Source organism: Gallinula chloropus (assembly GCF_964237585.1).
Source record: "Gallinula chloropus genome assembly, chromosome: 11".
NCBI classification, from domain to species: Eukaryota; Metazoa; Chordata; class Aves; order Gruiformes; family Rallidae; genus Gallinula; species Gallinula chloropus.
Window position 1 is genome coordinate 7,491,797 of NC_140096.1, and position 18,266 is coordinate 7,510,062.

An 18,266-nucleotide genomic window follows, 5' to 3' on the forward strand; every position below is an offset into this window, starting at 1 on the left:
GGCTAACACAGGTACACACCAAGAACAAAGACAGCCTTCAGCACTGCAAAGACTGCTCCATCCACAATACGGTTCTGGGAAGCTGCCAGTAAGTGACGGTCACAGGACGAGCGGATTCCTACCATGGGTTTGTCTGCAAAGAGGACAACAGGGAAGGGCAATACTCAATGAGAGGGACAGGTACAGAACCAACAGCTGCTTAATTATATGCCAGCCTATTGTAGAATCCAGCTCAGAGAATCCTTGGCCTTTTCCCAACTGTAACATGGGGTCAATGTCATTAAGTTTCATGAAGCATAATGCCAATTACACTGTAAGAACTGAACCAAGAAATCCAAATGGGGAACAGTGTCCATGTCATGAGTTCCAAGCTCTAACAGCACCCTAAACCTAGAATACAGGCTGGGGTTAGACATCTAAGCTATCAGGATACTGAGGAGGAACCAACAGAGCTTCCTGGACTGTTTCCATCATCAGACAAAAAGGGAGTACTGTAAAACAGCAGCTTCTGGCCCCAAGTTAAAAAGCTATAGAAAGCTCCAGACACAAAGAAAGCAGAAGTGATCATTACTCTCATGGCTTAGTGACAGCAAGGCCATCTCTACTGGCTGGTTTCCTTCCTCCAAGGGCCTCCTCCCCAACATGCCTTGCTACCATGGAATGACATAAATGGAAGCATGTTGTTCTTTGTCCTCTGCAGAAAGCAGCGTATCAGGCTTTGTCTGCTCTATTCAAAGCAAGAAGGTGACAGCCTCTAACCATAGGATCCTGCACCTCTTTTCTTGGGGTGTAAGAGCCTCAGTACTTTCACAAGAAAGAAAGGCTCTACTTTTATTCACTTACTGGCATCTTGCTGGCACGGGTTCAGCTGTGGAGTCTTAAACAGATGGAGTAAAATCCGGCAGGTCAGACGTGCTCCTGGTTCTGAGTCCTGCTCACTGCAAGCTGTGTAAAGGAAACAGCCAACTGAGATGCAGCACTAGGACAGCTAACTCACAATCCAAAAACTACCCACAGTGCACTGCCCTGGAGCAGCCACTTGAGACACTGCAACAGCCTCACTGTATTTACAAATAAGGAACCTGTACTGCAATTAACACATAAATAAGCAAACCCATCAGTATTATCCCCAATGACATGCACTGCATTCTGCTTGCTCCATCTTCCCAGCTTCACCCTGTCACGAGTTTGGATGCTGCAAACCCCAGAGCTAGTGCTGGTGGCAGTGCAAAGGCAGAATGACCCAGGATCTGGAGGCCCAGCTGGTTAGCTGGCTGCTCTAGCCAAAACATTACATTGAGCCAGATCAGCAGTGGGAGTTGAGAGCTGAGTCCGCTGCTCAGGCAGCATGTCTGACAACCTCTCTCCACGCTTGTTTCAGATTGGTCTCTGGAGTTTGTGTGCAAGACACTGAAGAACCTCAGCACAGCCAGTTTTTGATAGAAACCAAAGGGTTATGATCTCTCTAAAGCCAAACACACCTCTCTAAAAGTACCATACTGTAAAAGTAGCATTTAATGCATGTTTCACAACTGTGGGGCTCACAAAGGTCTTTGGGCCAGAGCTGAAACCAAAGCCTGCTTTCTGCAAGGATGTGCTTACCAGCATTGAGGAGCGAGGGGATAGCAGCACAGCGAATCAGGTCCTCCAGCAGCAAGCACTGCCGGGCAATGAGAATGGCTACAAAGGTGGCCAAGGAATCATGGAAAGATAAGTCACTGACCTGGAAGAGAAAGGAACAGTCAGTGATCACAACTTCCTCTGCCTCATTCCCTCTGTCAGTAATTCCTCAGCTTGCCTAGGAGCTGAGGAGTAGAAGGACCCATAACCCCGGATCAGCCCAGGCTGCAACAAATACCAACAGGGAACCCTGGTATTCAAAGCCCTTCCCCTGTTCTCAGAAGGCAAAGCCTCCATCCTGCATTCATCCTGCCTTGTCCCAAGGAATCCTCCCACTCCTGCTTCAATTCCTTTTCCCCTTTTGAACGTTTGCACTTGCATCAACATTGCAGAGGAGATCATTGAAGCCACAGGTCCCGTTATTGGAGGAACAGCACAGAGCTTTGAGCACACCCAGCCACTCAGCACTTAGAGACTTGCAGTAGCCAGTTAACTCGGCGCACAGGATAGCGATGTCATTCACCCTGTTAGATAAACAAGGACAAAAACAGAGGGTCAACTTTGCTACTCTTACATGCCTTTGGGTCACTGATTCTCTAAGGGATCCCAGCCTTGGCTCCTTCTTCCTCACACCCCAAAACAATGAAGAACAGCTCCTGGGTTTTCTTACCCTCACCTAATGATTTTACTACCTCAGCAGTAGTATCATGACAGTTCTGCCTCTCACCTGTCTGGATCATGGTGTCCCACACACACGTGCATAAGTGCATTACAGACAAAGCTGTAGCGGTTGGCTGGGTTTTCATTGAGGCTCTTGCCCAGGTTGGTGTAGGTAAAGTTATGTGCAGATGGATTTTCAATTGTGTCGATCATGAACTCTGGTTCCCACAGCATGTTGGAGTCAGATGGCTCAACGTTGCAGTAGATTGTGTTCTTCACCTTGGAGCAGAAGTCACTAAACAGGACAGGAAAGAGAAATTAGGAACACAAAAACCTAAGCTTCCGTTGAACTCTGATAAGCAAAGCAATCCCATGCAAGACAAGCCCTCTTTGGGCAAGAGCATGTGGAATCTTGAGATCATTGTGTACCAAAGACTCCCAAAAGAGTGAATCTGGTTCTTTGTTGTAGAAGCACCTGGAAGCTATCCAATGGCTCAGTGAACACAACAGGTGAATGGCTATTCCAAGTCAGAGCAAGGAAATATCTAGCTCAAACCTTGGTGTCAGGACAGTTGATGCCCAGATGAGAATTTAGGAGCATTTAACATGCATGTGGCAATCCTGCTCCAGCATCCACCCCCAGCCTGATGCAACTTACAGCTCACAGATTTTCAGAGTTAATGTTCTTTTTGACAGATATTCCTCCTGCAAATTTGTCCACCTACTTTTGAGTCCAGTAGATTTTTTGACATTCACAACATGGAAGGAATTCCACCTTAACTATGAGAACTCAGGGAGGAACTGAGCAGGCTGAGGGCCATCAGAGAGCGTAAGAAGGAGATTGACCACTGGAATAATACCCTATGCTCCCTCTCTCAGGCTCAACAGGCAGATGTGGGTAACATGACTAAGGACTCCCCATCCTCTCTCTGTTCAGCTGAGGTACTTAAGTGATGGAGGGAAATGGCAGCAGGTTGCTGCCTGGTACAGAAGGCATGTTGCCCAGTGTCAATCTCAACCTCCCAGGTTCCCTTGCACAATAGGTATGAAAGCACTGCCAGTGGAACCAAACCTTAACGCGGATGATGGGTCCCACAGCCTAGAAATGTTCCCTAGGTTAGAACACCCTAAGCCAACCATCAAAACAGCCTCTGGTAAGAAGGAGACTGGTCACTGTCGAAGGGAACAGAAGGGACCATCTGCAGACCAGACTCACTACCTAGGGAAGACACTGCCTGCCTGGAGCCTCTGTTAGGAGTGTAATGAGAATCAAGATTATACACTGGGTTATTACTGCCTGTAAAACAGGCGTTACTCTCAAGACTTCAGTTCCCCATTGAGAGGATCTCAGGGAATATTCCAACAAGATCACAAACAAAGCTTAAGCCAAGGTGCTAGGCTGGTCAGCACCCACTGCATCCCACCTGCCTCAGACTCACCTGAAGAGCTCCCCAAATTTACTTTTGAGATGACTGCAGGAGGTATAGAGGTCGTAGAGATATGCCAGGATACAGCGCTCTGCTGAGGAGCCATCTGAGCGGTTCATGCCATGTTTCACCACCCCACACAGACTGTATGGAGACAAAAACATAAATACTGCATCAACACAGAAAGAAAATCTGAAGAACCACCCAAAAACCTTATTACACAGGTATCCTCCTGAGCTCCCAACAGTAACAGCACTCACTGAGTAACATATCCCACCCTCCACCAATTCTGTGAGCTGAAAGCTCAGGCACAAAGTTGCTGCCCTTTAGGAAGGACACAGATACAACCTTACCCCTTATAAATTCGTGTCCCTCCCCCACCCCCAAAGATATGTTGCTTCTTTCCAGGTGGTGAGAGGAAGATTCCCTTACCCTTCAAAGACCTGAGCCATCTGGTCCTGGTTCAATATAAGGCAGGAATGGTAGTGCCGCAGCACAGCCACGATGCACAGGCACAAGCTGGTGGTGTAGCTACCAACAAGGTCGGAGGATTTCAACAGCAGTTCTGCCTCCACCACGCTCAGTTCATTCAGCAACTGCACCCAATGACAGAAAAACCCTTCAACAGCCACAGGGGTAAGGTATGGTCAGAAAAGGAGCAGGCACACCACACCCACAGACTATAGGACCTGCCAGGAAAGGGACTGGCAAGCACTTTCTGCCTAGAGATGTACCCCCCCTTATTTGGGCACAATGTCTCACTCAAGCAGTATAAGGGGGTATCAGAGGTTGGGCATCAGAAGGTGTTTGGGATATAGTCACAGACAGTAAGTAGCAGGCAGTTTGTCTAGTATTTCTGGCCTATGTAAATCTCCCTCAGCTCCCTTTTTAGGGCTAACAGCCTCAATTCCATCAGCAACCATAGCAGGGTTTCAGGAGATATCTAGCACAGGCTGCAGAAACAGCAACAGGATTTTATCAGGATACAGAAGGCATCCTATGCTGCCTTGTGCCCAGGACCCTTTCAGGGAAGCAAGGGGCAAAGCTGCCAGAGACAGCCAATCCCCTCCTCACCCAGAATAAGGCTTTGCTGCAGCTAAGGAGAGAGATGCAATGCAGGTCCTTTGGAGACAACCCTGAAGTCTCTGGAAGAATAACACTCAGAACATGTAAGACTATCTATCATAGTCTATTCCTAACAGCTGCAGCCCAGCAGCACCACAATGACCACCTAATCCAATCATTTCCATGACACAGGTCAGAGGGTCACCAATGACCTCTGGAGCAGCCAAGCTATTGCACCACATATCTGCTGCCTTTCATCCCCACAAAGCATCCAAGCACACTGCACTTACCTGGATGGCAAAGTCAATAAGTCCACTGATATTGAGTGAATACTCCATCAAGTCAAATATGAACTGCACGTGCTGTACCAGAGGCAGGTGGTATGACATTCCCAAGGCAAAGCTGGTGATCTGTTCCAAGACATTGCGAGATACCTGCAAGTGCAAGATGGCACATAGTACTATTGCCCCTTCCAGAATGCCCTCAGCAGGCTCATCTCCCTTTCCCTCCAGGAAGCTATTCTCACTAACACAAAGGGACACAGTCAAGGCCCAACGAGGACAGCAGTCTGTAAAGTTTCATACCTGAGATGTGACTTGGTGCTGATCAAAATGAGAAAGGTGCTGGAACTTTGCAAAGATATCTTCAGCTGTTGGGAATGCTTCTGGTTTGCTCTTTTTCCTCTTCTGGCCTTCCTCTCCACCTGTCAAAGTAGGAAAGATGAAAAAATAATATTAGGGTATCTTCCTCATCAGAGAGGGCTAGACATCAGCACCTGCCAGTCCCTCAGCATGACCAGCCCTTGCCATGTAGCAGAGCCAAAAGCCTGGGTCCCAGACCTTAGGCTGACAAAAGCCACCTTCAACTCAAAACAACAAACTGGCCAAGGAAAGAATTCCTAACCTGGAAATGACAGTAGGGTACACATACTTTATACCAAGGGAAGGTACTCCTTGCAGGGGGAAAATACTTTCTCAATTTAAAGGTATACTGATTCCCTGATGAGAACTGATCTGATCCAGTTCTGGATTGGAAACATTCAGCCTCACAAATGTGTCAGACAACCCCATCTCGTAACAAGTCATCTCTCTATCACATCTCAAGTTGCCTTTCAGGAATGAGACTAAGAAAAAAAAAAAAAAAAGCATAGCCAGAATCTCTGCTGATGGAAGTTAGAGGCTTTCACAACTATCTAAATTTCCCATTCTATGCATTCAGCATGTGCCCAAGCACAATGATGTGCTACATTTAAATTACATCTCTGCTGAATATGCAGAGGCAAAGTCCTCTTCGCTTCTTGTGCAAGGATCTCAATGCAAGTACTAAAAAAATTAAGTCTGAAAAGTCAAAAGTTTTGGCCAAGGTCTCACTCTGAACCCAGTATGACTTAATCCTCTGATAGTGCAAGCAGGAAACCAACCACCTCACTTGCTACTCAGTATGTTTGGGAACAGACACTATTCTCAGTGACTGACACAGCTTAGCAGGCACTGTAGATGACACAAAAATCTGTTCACTGTGAGGCTTCATACAAAAGAGCCAGCCAACTGGAAAGACATTCCTACTTCAGAGCATTACTAACCAGTCTCTGCCGTGCTCTTTCTGTTTAAGACTTTCAGAATGTCTTTGGTTATTTTCTTGATCGTATGCCGAGCATCGTCCCGTTGTTTTCCAACCCCAAAAAGAACTACCAGCCGTTGGTTACACTCATGACTGCATGACTCCTCCTAGGGAACCAAAAGAGACAATCACATTAGCAACTATGAGGCTGAATGCTTTTAGTCTTGTTTCACATCCTTACCTCTCAAAGGAAAAGGAAACCTTCACCTCAGAAGCTGCTCTGGGAGGAAGGAAGGATATCTTAAGTAGATCACCTCCTTGAGCAGTGTAGGAAAGAGCGAGTGCTCCTTATCCACTTGCAGCAGCACCACAGGGAAACACAGCAGCCTCAAAACCACAGCACAAGGCAGCAACAGGGCAGCAGTTATGAACAGGTGTCATACCTGAGGAATAGGAAAGTGTGTAGCATACTGGATGTGACGAGGTTGGTCATACAGGGATGCTAGCATTCCTTCCACAGATTTATCCTTCAGCACAGGCTTTGCTTCCTTTTCAGGATCTAGTTTTTCAGGGGAAGGGCTGGATTTGGATTCACAATGCATGGGAGGAGAAAACATCTAGGGAGACATACGAACAAGAGAAGACAGTTAGGGAACATAGTCATACAGTTGTGATGATTGTTGAAGGAAGATACATCTGGTCAAGCCTAAAATGGAGCAAGAACAGGAAAGGTTGTAGAAACATCCAGTTCTTAGGACAATGAAGAAGGCAGTGTGCCAAGAAAACATTCCCATTTCTGCTTCTGGCCTATATTGTATATTGAGTTAAAAACCAACAGGAAATAGCCAACTACAATTTAGGATTTTGGGAACAACCACCTCCCCAGAACAAGTGAGGATCCTGGGAAAGCCACATAGCTCTGCACATCAGGCCTGTCTAACATCACAGAATCACAAGGTTGGAAAAGACCTTTAAGATCATTGAGTCCAACCGCTCCTGTCCTATGCTAAACCATATACCTAAGTACGTGATCTACCCTTTTTTAAACCAATCCATGGATGGTGACTCAACCCCCTCCCTGGGCAGCCTGTTCCAGGCCCTGACAACTCTTTCAGTGAAAATTTTTTTCTAACATCTAATCTGAACCTGCCCTTGCACAGCTTGAGGCCATTTCCCCTTGTCCCATCTACTGTCACCCGGCTGAAAATACCATCACCCATTGCTCTACAACCTCCTGTCAGGTAACTGCAGGTGGTGATAAGGTCTCCTCTCAGCCTCTTCTTCTCAAGGCTAAACATCCCCAGCTCCCTCAGCCACTCCTCATAGGATTTGCCCTCCAATGAACATGTATGTTCAAAGGCCAGAAACGGTTGGAGGAATGGTGGTACTGAGGGATTTTTCAGCCACCATGAGTTATCTTTATTACTAAGTGCTTCAAAGCATTCTGCAATCATGAACTATGCCCACAAATACTATGACAAACTGTAAAACTGCAGAGGTACTGAAGGTGACATAGTATGATGATAAGAGATCTGTGTCTTCTCCAGGTGATAAGAAGCCGGGTGATAAGTAACTGGTCACTCCCAGTCTCCTGGTACTATCACTGTCATCCATTTCCTGCCCTACTTTCTACCCTGTCCAAATACTGGGCTGGCAGTGGCCAGAGCGTAAGAGATCACAGGAATGACTGTGACAGACCCTGTATCAACAGGTTATATGGACCTTTTTACAGTATCAGCTGCCTGACAACCCAATAACTTCCAGCATACTGGCTCTACAGCTGAGAGGGAGCACTCACACAAAAGCAAGACATGTGCTGTCCCTGGTCCCACCACAATGTACTGACCAACCTACTGGGTAGCAGGTAGAAAATTCAGGAACGTACCGAAAAGTCTGTCTTCTCCATGTCATCAAAGAGCATGGTGGAGTTGTGGTCAATGTCCATGGGCTCAGAAAGACCAGCATCCTGGGAACAGGCAGAGCAGCTTTAGATCTCAGTGATGTACCAGGGAACAGAACAGTAATTGATTATTGCAGTACTTGATGCCCATGTTGCACAGTGACAGCAAAATGCCAACACACCCGTGGTGTCTGACAAGCTGGAGCCCAATACACTGCAAACATCACTGAGAGGCCTCACACAGCATCTCATGATACGCTGCATCGCTTGGAGCAGCACATTGTTTCCCTTTTTACCCCTTGACAATCTGCAGGCCCTTTCCAGCCACTCAGCAATTCAGTTTCAGAAGCAGAAGGTGATGTTCTAAGGAAATAGGTTGGGGGAAGGAAAAGCGTGAGTCACTGATAAATCCTCCAGCAAGTAATGGCAAGGAGGCTGCAAAGCTGGTAAGAACAGGCAAGCACAACACAGGGATACATACAGGAGGGCCATGGGGCTTGTGGTCTTACCTCTAGCTTGATGCCACTGTTTCCCTCTGTCTCCTTCCTGTCATGCTCCTCACCAGGGTCATCGAAAGGCGAGGGCGGGCGTGGCCCATGGGAATCCATGGCAAGATCACCCCGGGAGATGAGCGTGCACATGTAGATGTTGTGAGAGAAGACATCGTGTCGGATTAGCTCACAGAACAGCAGCACCAGGTTAAAGAACTCCACCTTCTCATTTTCCTTCCCAGGATCAGCTGAAAGGACAGCACAGACAGGGCCGTAAGTTCTTCTGCAACACGCTCATCAACACCAGCCACCCCACCTAGGGCCAGAGAATGTGTTTCCAGAGACCTCAACGTAGCAAGTGACTGATACAGAGTCCTGAGATTCTAGCAGGGACTAAAAGCAGAAAGCACAGCTTTACCAGGTAGCAATTAAGCCAGAAGCTCTCCAGCTAGTCTCACAGACCAGAGGCACAGGGTTTTAGCCTGGAAATGTCCTTTCTGTGTGTACAGTTGCCTGCATCAGAGCTGTATCCTGTCCCCTTTAATCTGTTTGCAGTGCTGCTTCTGAGAGACTATTCCAGAGCTTTGTCACTTACTAGTTAGAAGCCTCCCTCTAGTTCTCAGCCCAAATTAAATCCTAATTAGGCTATATTCATTTATTCTTGGCCAACACTCTGATAACAGAAGTACTTCTGCATTATCTTTCTGTCATCTTGCCCTCCAGGCTGCTTTCCCTCCCTCTCCAAGGTATGCTCTAGATCACAAGGAAGCCAGAGAGAGAATTTAGGTACATCCAAGACCTACACACAAGGAGAAGACCAAACAAATTCAAAGAAGGAAGGCTAGAAACTGTGAGACCACAAGTTCTTATTGCATACTTAGCATAGGAGCTTGAGTGTCAAGGAACTGCATAAGGACATCCTGAAAGACAGGCGCGCTGGCTGCTGAGAGAGACCCCGAGGAGATGGAGCCCTTCTCATCCACGACTTCAGAGTCCCCACATCTCTGTGGAAACAGAAAAAGAACCAACCACTGTCAAAGAGGAGACACTCATTATCCACAAACCCCAGAAAAGAAGTCTTGAGAGAATTTCTATGACTGCAAGATAGGAAAATGTCACCACAGAGGCTTCTGTAAACTAATCCACAGTCTCCAAGTATGCCAGTACTTCCACACCACAATCACCTGTCTTCAAACGTATCCAAGAAGCGGGATACATACTAACCCACAGGCTCATTTATGACCTACTTTGGGTTAGATGGAGCAAATGCCCTAACTAACAGTTAGCACCAGTATGAAGACACATTGTGCTGACCAGCGTTTACCCTCCAGTGTAATAATCAGATAGTGATAGTCAAGTACCCAGTGCTGGCCTTCCAGGCTTACCTCAGCCTCTATCTCTGCTTGGCGCTTCTCCAGGAGCTTGGCCACGACCATGGCCCTGTGACGTCCGGAGCGCTTGTAGCTGACAGCCCACTCACACAGCAAGGCCACCACTGCATCGTCATCTGGGGAGATCTGTTGGGACACAAGCACTATGGTGACAACCTGAGCCCAACAGCAGAGGTGAGCAGACCTAAGGCCTCAGGTTGCAGGTAACAGTGAGTCTACTTCTAGCAGAGCACCGCCTGAAGACTGCTACATTCCTCTCTGCCTAATGTGGAGGGCTCGTGGCAAACTACAGCCCTCCTGCTCTCCACAAATTTCCAGGCTGGCTTTGCTTCAGAAAATCATCTCTTTCTCATTCAACAGCCCATCTATGGCTAATACTAATCAGTATTGGTTTCACTATGCTACCACACATCAAAACATCACCTCCCAGGCCATAAAGAGAGCTTGAACTGTAAGCTCCAGGAAACAGCTGCCAGCCCAGGATCTGACAAGGCTGGCATACACTTCTCTCAGGCACATAGCACGCCTTTATCACCAATCTGCTGTCTGGGCTGATGTTTTCCATCAGGAGACTCCCCCATTAGCTGCATGGTGTATCTGTTAGCTCCATTCTCATTTTAGTGCCTCCAGAACTTAAGGCTATACAAAATCCTTTGAAATGCAGATCACGTGTCTCAGGCAAAGGCCACTACCCAGTCAGCTCTCTGCACACACAGGACAGTAACCATGGAATATGAACTAGAACACAGCCACATCCGAGACCACGGCCCAGCAGCAAAGTCCCAAGGCACCTCATGACTGTCTTTGGTTGGACCAAGCCCAAATATCCTGTTATACAGGGAATCCAAAGAGTTGCTGAAGTCAGATCTTTCAAAGCTGTGGCTGTCCAGAACTTCTAAAGTGTGCAAGACACGGCCAATAGTGAAACCTAAAAGACAACAGAGAAGAGAGATACGCATTTGGCAACTGGCACAACAGACACTGGAGCAAAAAATTCTGTGAACTTGTAGCTCAGGAGACCGCCTAAGGGAAGCTGCACCAGTCAGTGAGGATCAGTCTAGCTTAGAAACCTGACTATCATGCTGGCCAACAGCAGATGATAGAGGGAAGCATCAGAATATGACATCTATAAGAGTACAGTTCTCCTGTACACATTTCCAGCTTCCAGTTACAGAAACTCCCCCTATACCTGGGAGAACAGACCCGTGCAAGACTTTGCACTGGGAAGAAAAGACGACATTTGTGGGGTTTCTTTTCACTGCTGAAAGTAAACCCTGCCAGCAGCAAATAGAAAAAGAAAAAAAAAGAGAAAAAAACCCAAAGAAAATAGGCAGGAAGTTTGTCCTCAGGGTAACAAATGGAACAGGGGGAGAGAAACTTTAACCTACAGCAAGTTACCTGCTGTGGTTTCCTGGCATTTGTCAAACGACCAGCGAACCTCCACAGCCTGGCCACGTTCCTTGATCTGCTGCTCAATCTCACGGAGCTTTGCCCGAACCTAAAAGCAACAGACTTGTGTAAACATACAAAAGGGCCTTAGAATATCTGGGTACAAAATCATCAGAAAACAAAGAGCATGATAATAATTCTACTCCAGGATAAATTCTACCCATCTGCCAAGGACATCTCTGTCTTGCTTATAGCAAGACAGAAGCAGTTAATTCCTCAGGAGTCAGGCAGCACCTCCAGCTCTGCTTATCACACAACATGAACAGAAAATCCTGAAAGGTCTAAGATACAGCTATTATCCTGGACCACAAGGAGTCTCTATTTTGAAGGCTGCTCACCTGCTGTGTAAAGGCTGAATTTCCTCCTGGCATAGGCAAGTTGGATGGGGCTATAGGCAGGTGGTCCAACGGAGAGCCAGTCTTTATCCTGCTATCAGTCAATGAGTAATGCCACACAAGAGCACTTGGGCAACACAAAATTATACTCTGCAACACAGAAAAACCTCAGTATCATTGAGCAAATCGAGGTCAAAACAATTAAGTTAGATTACTTCCTACAGAAATAATCACTCCTTTATCCCACTGCCCAGGCATCCATCCTGTATACACATTCACTATTTGCAAGGTTTTTTTGTTCCAAGCCCTGAAAGAGCCTTTGGGCTGAAGACCATACTTGAGTAGAAAGGAGTCAACAAGTACTTTTGCAGCACTGAGTTTCTTGCCCTAGGTATGCTTCAAAAGCCAAGACCAGAGCTCCACATTGTCCAAAAAAAGCAGCAAGTTGCTGCAGAGCTCCCTGATGCTTCCAAACAGAACTTACTTTCTACAGCTCATACCATCAATGCACAATCCAACCCTCGTGGTCCAGCAGCAGCCTTTACATTAGTGACTTACAGCCCTCATCAAGAGCAAAGTCTGAGAAGAAAAATGAGTCAAGAGACCCAAACTCATTACACTACCGTATTTAATAGTTACAAGCATGATTATAGTAATTATACTAATAACAATGCCATTATACATGTGTTTTCATCCTTTTATGATCTTGCCCAGCCACCCACACAAACACAGACAAAACTTCACTGTATACACCCCTACAGCTTCTGACTTACAAGGAGCCATACAGTAAGATGGACAACCAATGGTTCTGATGTGGGGTTGTGTTATTTTTATTTTAAGAGCTCACAAAAATCACAAAGTACTCCTTAATTGCTGACATAACTTCCTTTCATAGGTGACAACTTATTACTGACATACACAAAATTCAATAACCCTTTCTCATGCCCTCTTCTGCAAAGCTTTCCCAGACACCTGAGGCACCTGTGATCAGAGCAAAAGGCTCCATTCCAACCTATTTTCTTATGCAAGTCAGTCAAGGGCACTGCTACAACACTGACGTCTGTACAGAAGCTCTGTAACCCACCAAAGACCCATCCTCTGATAATCAGAGATCCTTGAGTACAGAAAGCTGCTGACTCAGGCTGCAATGATTTTTCTATGATGGCACACAGTATAAACTGTCCCTGTTGACCCCACTTTTGCCATTCACTACTCAGACCTACCTGGAGGATGCAGCTGAGCCCATACACCACTGGCCGGTGCTGGGGACACAGCAGTAAGTCACTGAAAGGGCTGGGAGGAGGATTCCCTGCAGCTGGCTGAGGGGTGGGAGTTGAAGGAAGAGTGTTGCTTGTCTGAGCAGACAGGATGTGGGGTGGGTGCCCACCAGCACCATCCAGCTGCATAGCAAGCCTGCGGGTACAGAAGTAGGCCAGACGTCTGGACAGGTATGCAGACTGCACAAACTCTCCAGAGTACTGCAGAGAAGAGAGAGGGGAGGAAATGTCCTTGTTACAAGCAGCACAAGAGAAGCCACTGACCCTCCCAAAGTAGCACAGCGTTTTACAGAATGCTCCTTAGCATCATCCATCACCCACTGGCTACTAAGCATCAGAAAATCCCTATAAATGTTCTATGGCAATGACTTCAAGTACTGAAATGTACCACGACCAGCCCTCCCAGAGCTTCAAAAGTCTGCCTAGGGTCTGTTGCAACAGAAAGAAAGCAAAGCAGCTTCCATGTAGTAGTGCACAATAAGTCCAACTATCACAGCTATGACATGGGCAGGGATTACCAGGTAATCCATGTGTAAAGGAGAAAGAAAGAAACAGAAGAGAGCAGGACAAAAAAAAGATATCCTTGCATGAGCTACGAAGGATGCTCTTCCTTCTTCTGGTTTTCATGGTGCAAAGTGTCTCATTATCCCTTAGGTGACAGGAATGAGACTGACAACAGTGGAAGCCAGCACTCTCCTAAAGCTGGGCACACATTTCTCACCCGCAGCAGCAGGGGTAGAAGCATTTTCAGAAATTCATCTTCTCCTGAGCGTATCTTCTCAAAGCACTCCAGGACCCACGTCAGAAACTCATGCCGGTCCAGCATGCCATCCTGCACACAGATAAAAGCAGAGCAAACAGACAAAAGCTGAAACAACATCCACTAAGGAAAGGCAGAGCAGCAGCAGCTGCTTGCTTTCTAACAGTGGGAATACAGAACTGTGCAGAACTAGGTACTCCCCTGTTCTACCACTGAGCTCAAAACCGCATCCAGCCCCAACTGCATCCAGTCTATCCACAGAAAGAGTATTCTACACAAAGAAATTACTTTGCATCCACTTCCCTTAGCCCTCCTCTGCCACACACCCACCCAGCAGCTGCCCTCCAGTTGCTCACCTGGAACATGAACATAGCTAGTTTCTCATTGTAGTCCCACTGCTTCAAAGCTTGTTCCACCTCCTGGGGTATCGGCCTGTATGGCGACCCACAGCCTTGCCCTGGGAGCTGTCTGTAGAACTCAGCAATTTTCTGTAGCTGCTCTGACAGGTACTTGGTGATGATCTGTGTCCATTCTGGAGAAGAGGAAACAAGTTAGCAATGAGTGCCTTGGTAAACAGAAGCAGGAAAGAACCATGCTGGTGTGCAGATGAAAATGTAACAAAGTTCCTGTCGCTTGAAATGGACAGAAAGACAAATAAAGTAAGTGCCACAACCTGGGCTTTGCTTGTGGCCTGGGAGTGGTAAGTAGGGATGAAGCATCATTAACAGGAATGGGAAACACAGAGAAGAAGTTCTGTGTGTCAGGGTTACTTTGTAGAAGTTTGGAAGTAAGATTCCTCAGCTACAGTTGTTGGGCAGCTTTCCAGTGGGGAGCAGTGTCTGGCCAGCCTGGTTTAGCATTCTTAGTACTCTGACAGACAGCAAAAGCACGTTGATTCTGAACTTACTCTTAACCTCTTTCAGATTCCAGTGTAAAACCATGACCAACAAATTTTTTAAATAATTGTTTTTACTAAAACCCAACTGCATAAGAGAAACTCATATACAAAGTGACAGCACAATTCTGTTCCTCTGGGAGGATGCAGACGTCAAAACATGCAAGTATGTGAAATAAACACCACTTTCAGGGGTGGCAGCAGGACAAACACCCAAAGAAACAGGAAAGCAAATGGAATAAATGTATCCAACAAACCAATCAACCTGCAGAAGTAAAGCTAAGAAGCCTGTGCAATTTTTATACCAAGAATAAACAAGAAAAAAGATCCATGGGCTTCAGCTGCTAGTACTGCTTTTCAAGAGTGTGGTCTGGTCCTGCAGTCACAGCCACAAAAGCCAGAAAACAGGAAGGGAGCTCTCCTAACATCCTCTGCATCCTAGCCTGCTCCAGGTTACTGCAGTCTAGATGTGGGGTCCAGTAAAGCTTAATGAAATTAGAAACACAAATAGGAACTAACGTACCTGAATTCTCTGGAAAAAGGTACTTACTCACTGCAGAAGCAGCTAATCAGGCATTGCTAACATATAACATTTACAATGTTTGTAGGGTAAGGAAAAACCAGGTTATACAGCACAGGAGCACGGCAGAACTTAGTGGGGAGAAAGGGGTAGGCTCTCTGAAAGCGCATGTGCCTGCCAAGACATTTCACAACAGTAGTCTAAAACAATACAGCCCACCTGTGAGACAGTTACACCATCAAAGCACCAGGACTTATCAGCAGAAAACACGTGTAGATGGATTTCCAGGCTACCTCCTATTATTCAAGATCAGGCTGAGAAGGAACCATCTGGCAGGGATCAAAGGGGTGCTCCACAAGAAGTGCTTACCAATGAAGGGATCGATGACGTGACGCTTTTTCACCTTGGTTTCTGTGATGGCAGCATAATAAGCACAAGTCATTTTGATGAGCCAGGCTGCTCTCATGACTGGCACAGTGTATTTTGCCAAATAACCAAAGACCTCTTCCTTCTTGCTAAAGATGGGCACCTGTAACAGCATTGAGAGAGAAAATTGCAACCATGGACATAGATAGGAACTATTCCAGAGCAACCATACACACTGTAGGCACTGCTAGCTGTGAAAAAGGTAGAGAGGAATGGTACTGTGTTGCTGTGCATCTCAAAAATCCTCCTCCTACAAGAATTCACCTCTGGTCAGAAAGCAACAGTATAAACAGAAATAAAACTAACTGAAACTAGACAGAAAACACAAACACATCACCATAAATCCACACCCTGAATCCTGCAAACAGCTTTTGAGGATATCCTCCAGAGAGAATACAAACAACTACAAAAGGTACAGACTAAGGGCTGAGTCAGAAACAGAGTATCTGCTGTACAGACTGAGGATAGGCCGCTTCATTTTGTAAACAAAACACAGTGGTTACAAAAGCTTTATAATACCAGGAGTAGTCAAGACTGTGAGAAACGGGGAATTGAGCAGGAATTCATTAATCCAGAATTCAAGATACAACATGAGAATATGACAGTGAAAGCATCAGACTGTAGATCTATAGCTCAGGAGGTACTAATACATCTCAGGAAAAAGCACAGCTGTGGGGCTCCATTCCACAGGATACTATGGAACAGCAAAAGCATGCATGTCTTCACAGAGAACAGGTCCATTTGGTGGGTATCTCAAACTGAACTACTGACAGTTCAATTGCTTACTTGTAATGTTTCTTATATTCTTCCTAATTAGTGCCTGATGCCTCAAAGACACAGACCTCTTGGCTACCAGTTACTGGTTGCACATCTAAGTCCATGAAAACTAACAGACCCTTTTGCAGGAAACTGGAGAAGGCCTTGAAAGGTTCCAGCTTTCACAGCGACCTTGTCAGGAAACTGACAGCTCAGATGCAAGGAAGGACACCAGGGCTAAGTTTGTAGAGATCCAGACTCTGGGAAAATCTGATTATTCCCTTCACCCCCCCAAAGACTGACTCAGAACACCAAGGATCAGACAAATTCCAGCTTCTGAACTACATGCTGTGCCACCATTTTGTGACTGGGAGTTATGTTTTTCCACAATGCATACTAGATTCCCAAATTCCTTGTCTATAGACCCACACAGCCACTTATCTCCCCTTCCTATTGTGCCAAGTATTGTGGCAGCATAAAAGACCCTCTTTCTCCTTCCATGCTCTACAGAAGTCAATGCCACCAGGGAACTATCTAGCCCTAGACCCCAGAGCACAGAAATACTCCTCTCCTGGCTGACACCAAGCTCTAACACACATCCTTCTCTCAGCTTAAAACCAGAAATATATGTCACTGCAACAGAAATTTGGGAGGTCACTCAGCTGATTGCTTCCATTAATCCTCACTATGACTTTTGAGAACTTCAATAACCCTCTACAGTAAGAATGGTCCCAACAGAAACAACAGACCAAAGGCGACAGTGGCAGCTCTACCAACAAACATCTGTACCTTAAAACAAATCAGGCCTACAAGCCACATGGCAAACAACAGATGAGGGACCAGTTCTTTGAGTGCAGCCAACTACAAATCCTGCATATGCTCTTCAAGCTGAAAGCTTCAAGAGATGTAGACAGAAGAAATTTCTAAAAATAATAGAACCTTCTACAACACAAACACTTCAGAAACAAGCACTGATTAAACACTCTGCCCTGCCAGGCAGCCTCTCCTGTAACATACCTTCTTAGCAAGATGAGTGAGAGGCTTAGTTCCAGCCAGATCTGTGAACCAGTTGTTTATGGCACTCTGAGAACGTGCTGTCACCAGCCAGAAGTTATCCTTCTGATTCACCTGGGGCTTCCGTCTCCCCGTGTCAGGCAGTGTATTACACCGCAGCTTTTCTGCAATAATACTGCTAAAATTTGAACTGATCTGGAAACAAAGTAAAAAAAGGATTAAGTACATCTCACAGGTTGAAGATCTGCTCTACATGCTTTAAAAAACAATCTCACTTCTTGTTCTTACCAGAGCCTCTCCAGCATCAACTTTGAAAACACAAAAAGCTTGCCAATTATTTCATTTGTTAAATTTGCAAAGTTTTCTTCTACAGAAATTATGCAATAACCAAGCAGGGACTCAAGATAGACACAACTCTCTATATTTGTCAAACTAGACAGAAGGCTTCTCTTCATCCAAGGAAAAGAAATATACTGTGGCTATTGACTGCCTTCCATTCCAGGTCATAACTAGTCCTCCTGTTGAAAGGCCAGGAAGTTAACACCTTGAGTTTATAGACATTGTAAAAATGGAGTTGAAGCCTGTTATACAATTCCCATGTTTAAACTGTCAAATGTTTCAAAAAAACTTACTCTCTTCCACCAGCCACAATGTAACCAAACCAGTAAGAAGTGTCCCTGCCTCTAGTATCCATCTTCTGCTTTAATTGCAGAATATAAG

At 46.0% G+C, this 18,266-nt stretch overlaps 1 protein-coding gene across 1 annotated transcript in view; it reads right to left on the reverse strand.

Moving 5' to 3' along the window:
• MED12 (mediator complex subunit 12) overlaps positions 1–18,266 on the reverse strand; it is a gene marked incomplete at its 5' end in the record, with an annotated part of 33,888 nt that overhangs the window by 14,741 nt on the left and 881 nt on the right. Inside the window, 24 exon segments of the mRNA XM_084269008.1 lie at positions 20–133; positions 844–945; positions 1,603–1,723; positions 2,000–2,144; positions 2,348–2,575; positions 3,720–3,851; positions 4,140–4,303; positions 5,063–5,206; positions 5,357–5,497; positions 5,500–5,514; positions 6,353–6,499; positions 6,776–6,949; positions 8,218–8,298; positions 8,742–8,971; positions 9,601–9,727; positions 10,109–10,240; positions 10,906–11,042; positions 11,513–11,612; positions 11,902–12,048; positions 13,122–13,376; positions 13,897–14,007; positions 14,292–14,467; positions 15,720–15,879; positions 17,550–17,741. Coding sequence (XP_084125134.1) covers positions 20–133; positions 844–945; positions 1,603–1,723; positions 2,000–2,144; positions 2,348–2,575; positions 3,720–3,851; positions 4,140–4,303; positions 5,063–5,206; positions 5,357–5,497; positions 5,500–5,514; positions 6,353–6,499; positions 6,776–6,949; positions 8,218–8,298; positions 8,742–8,971; positions 9,601–9,727; positions 10,109–10,240; positions 10,906–11,042; positions 11,513–11,612; positions 11,902–12,048; positions 13,122–13,376; positions 13,897–14,007; positions 14,292–14,467; positions 15,720–15,879; positions 17,550–17,741 — 3,475 coding nt within the window.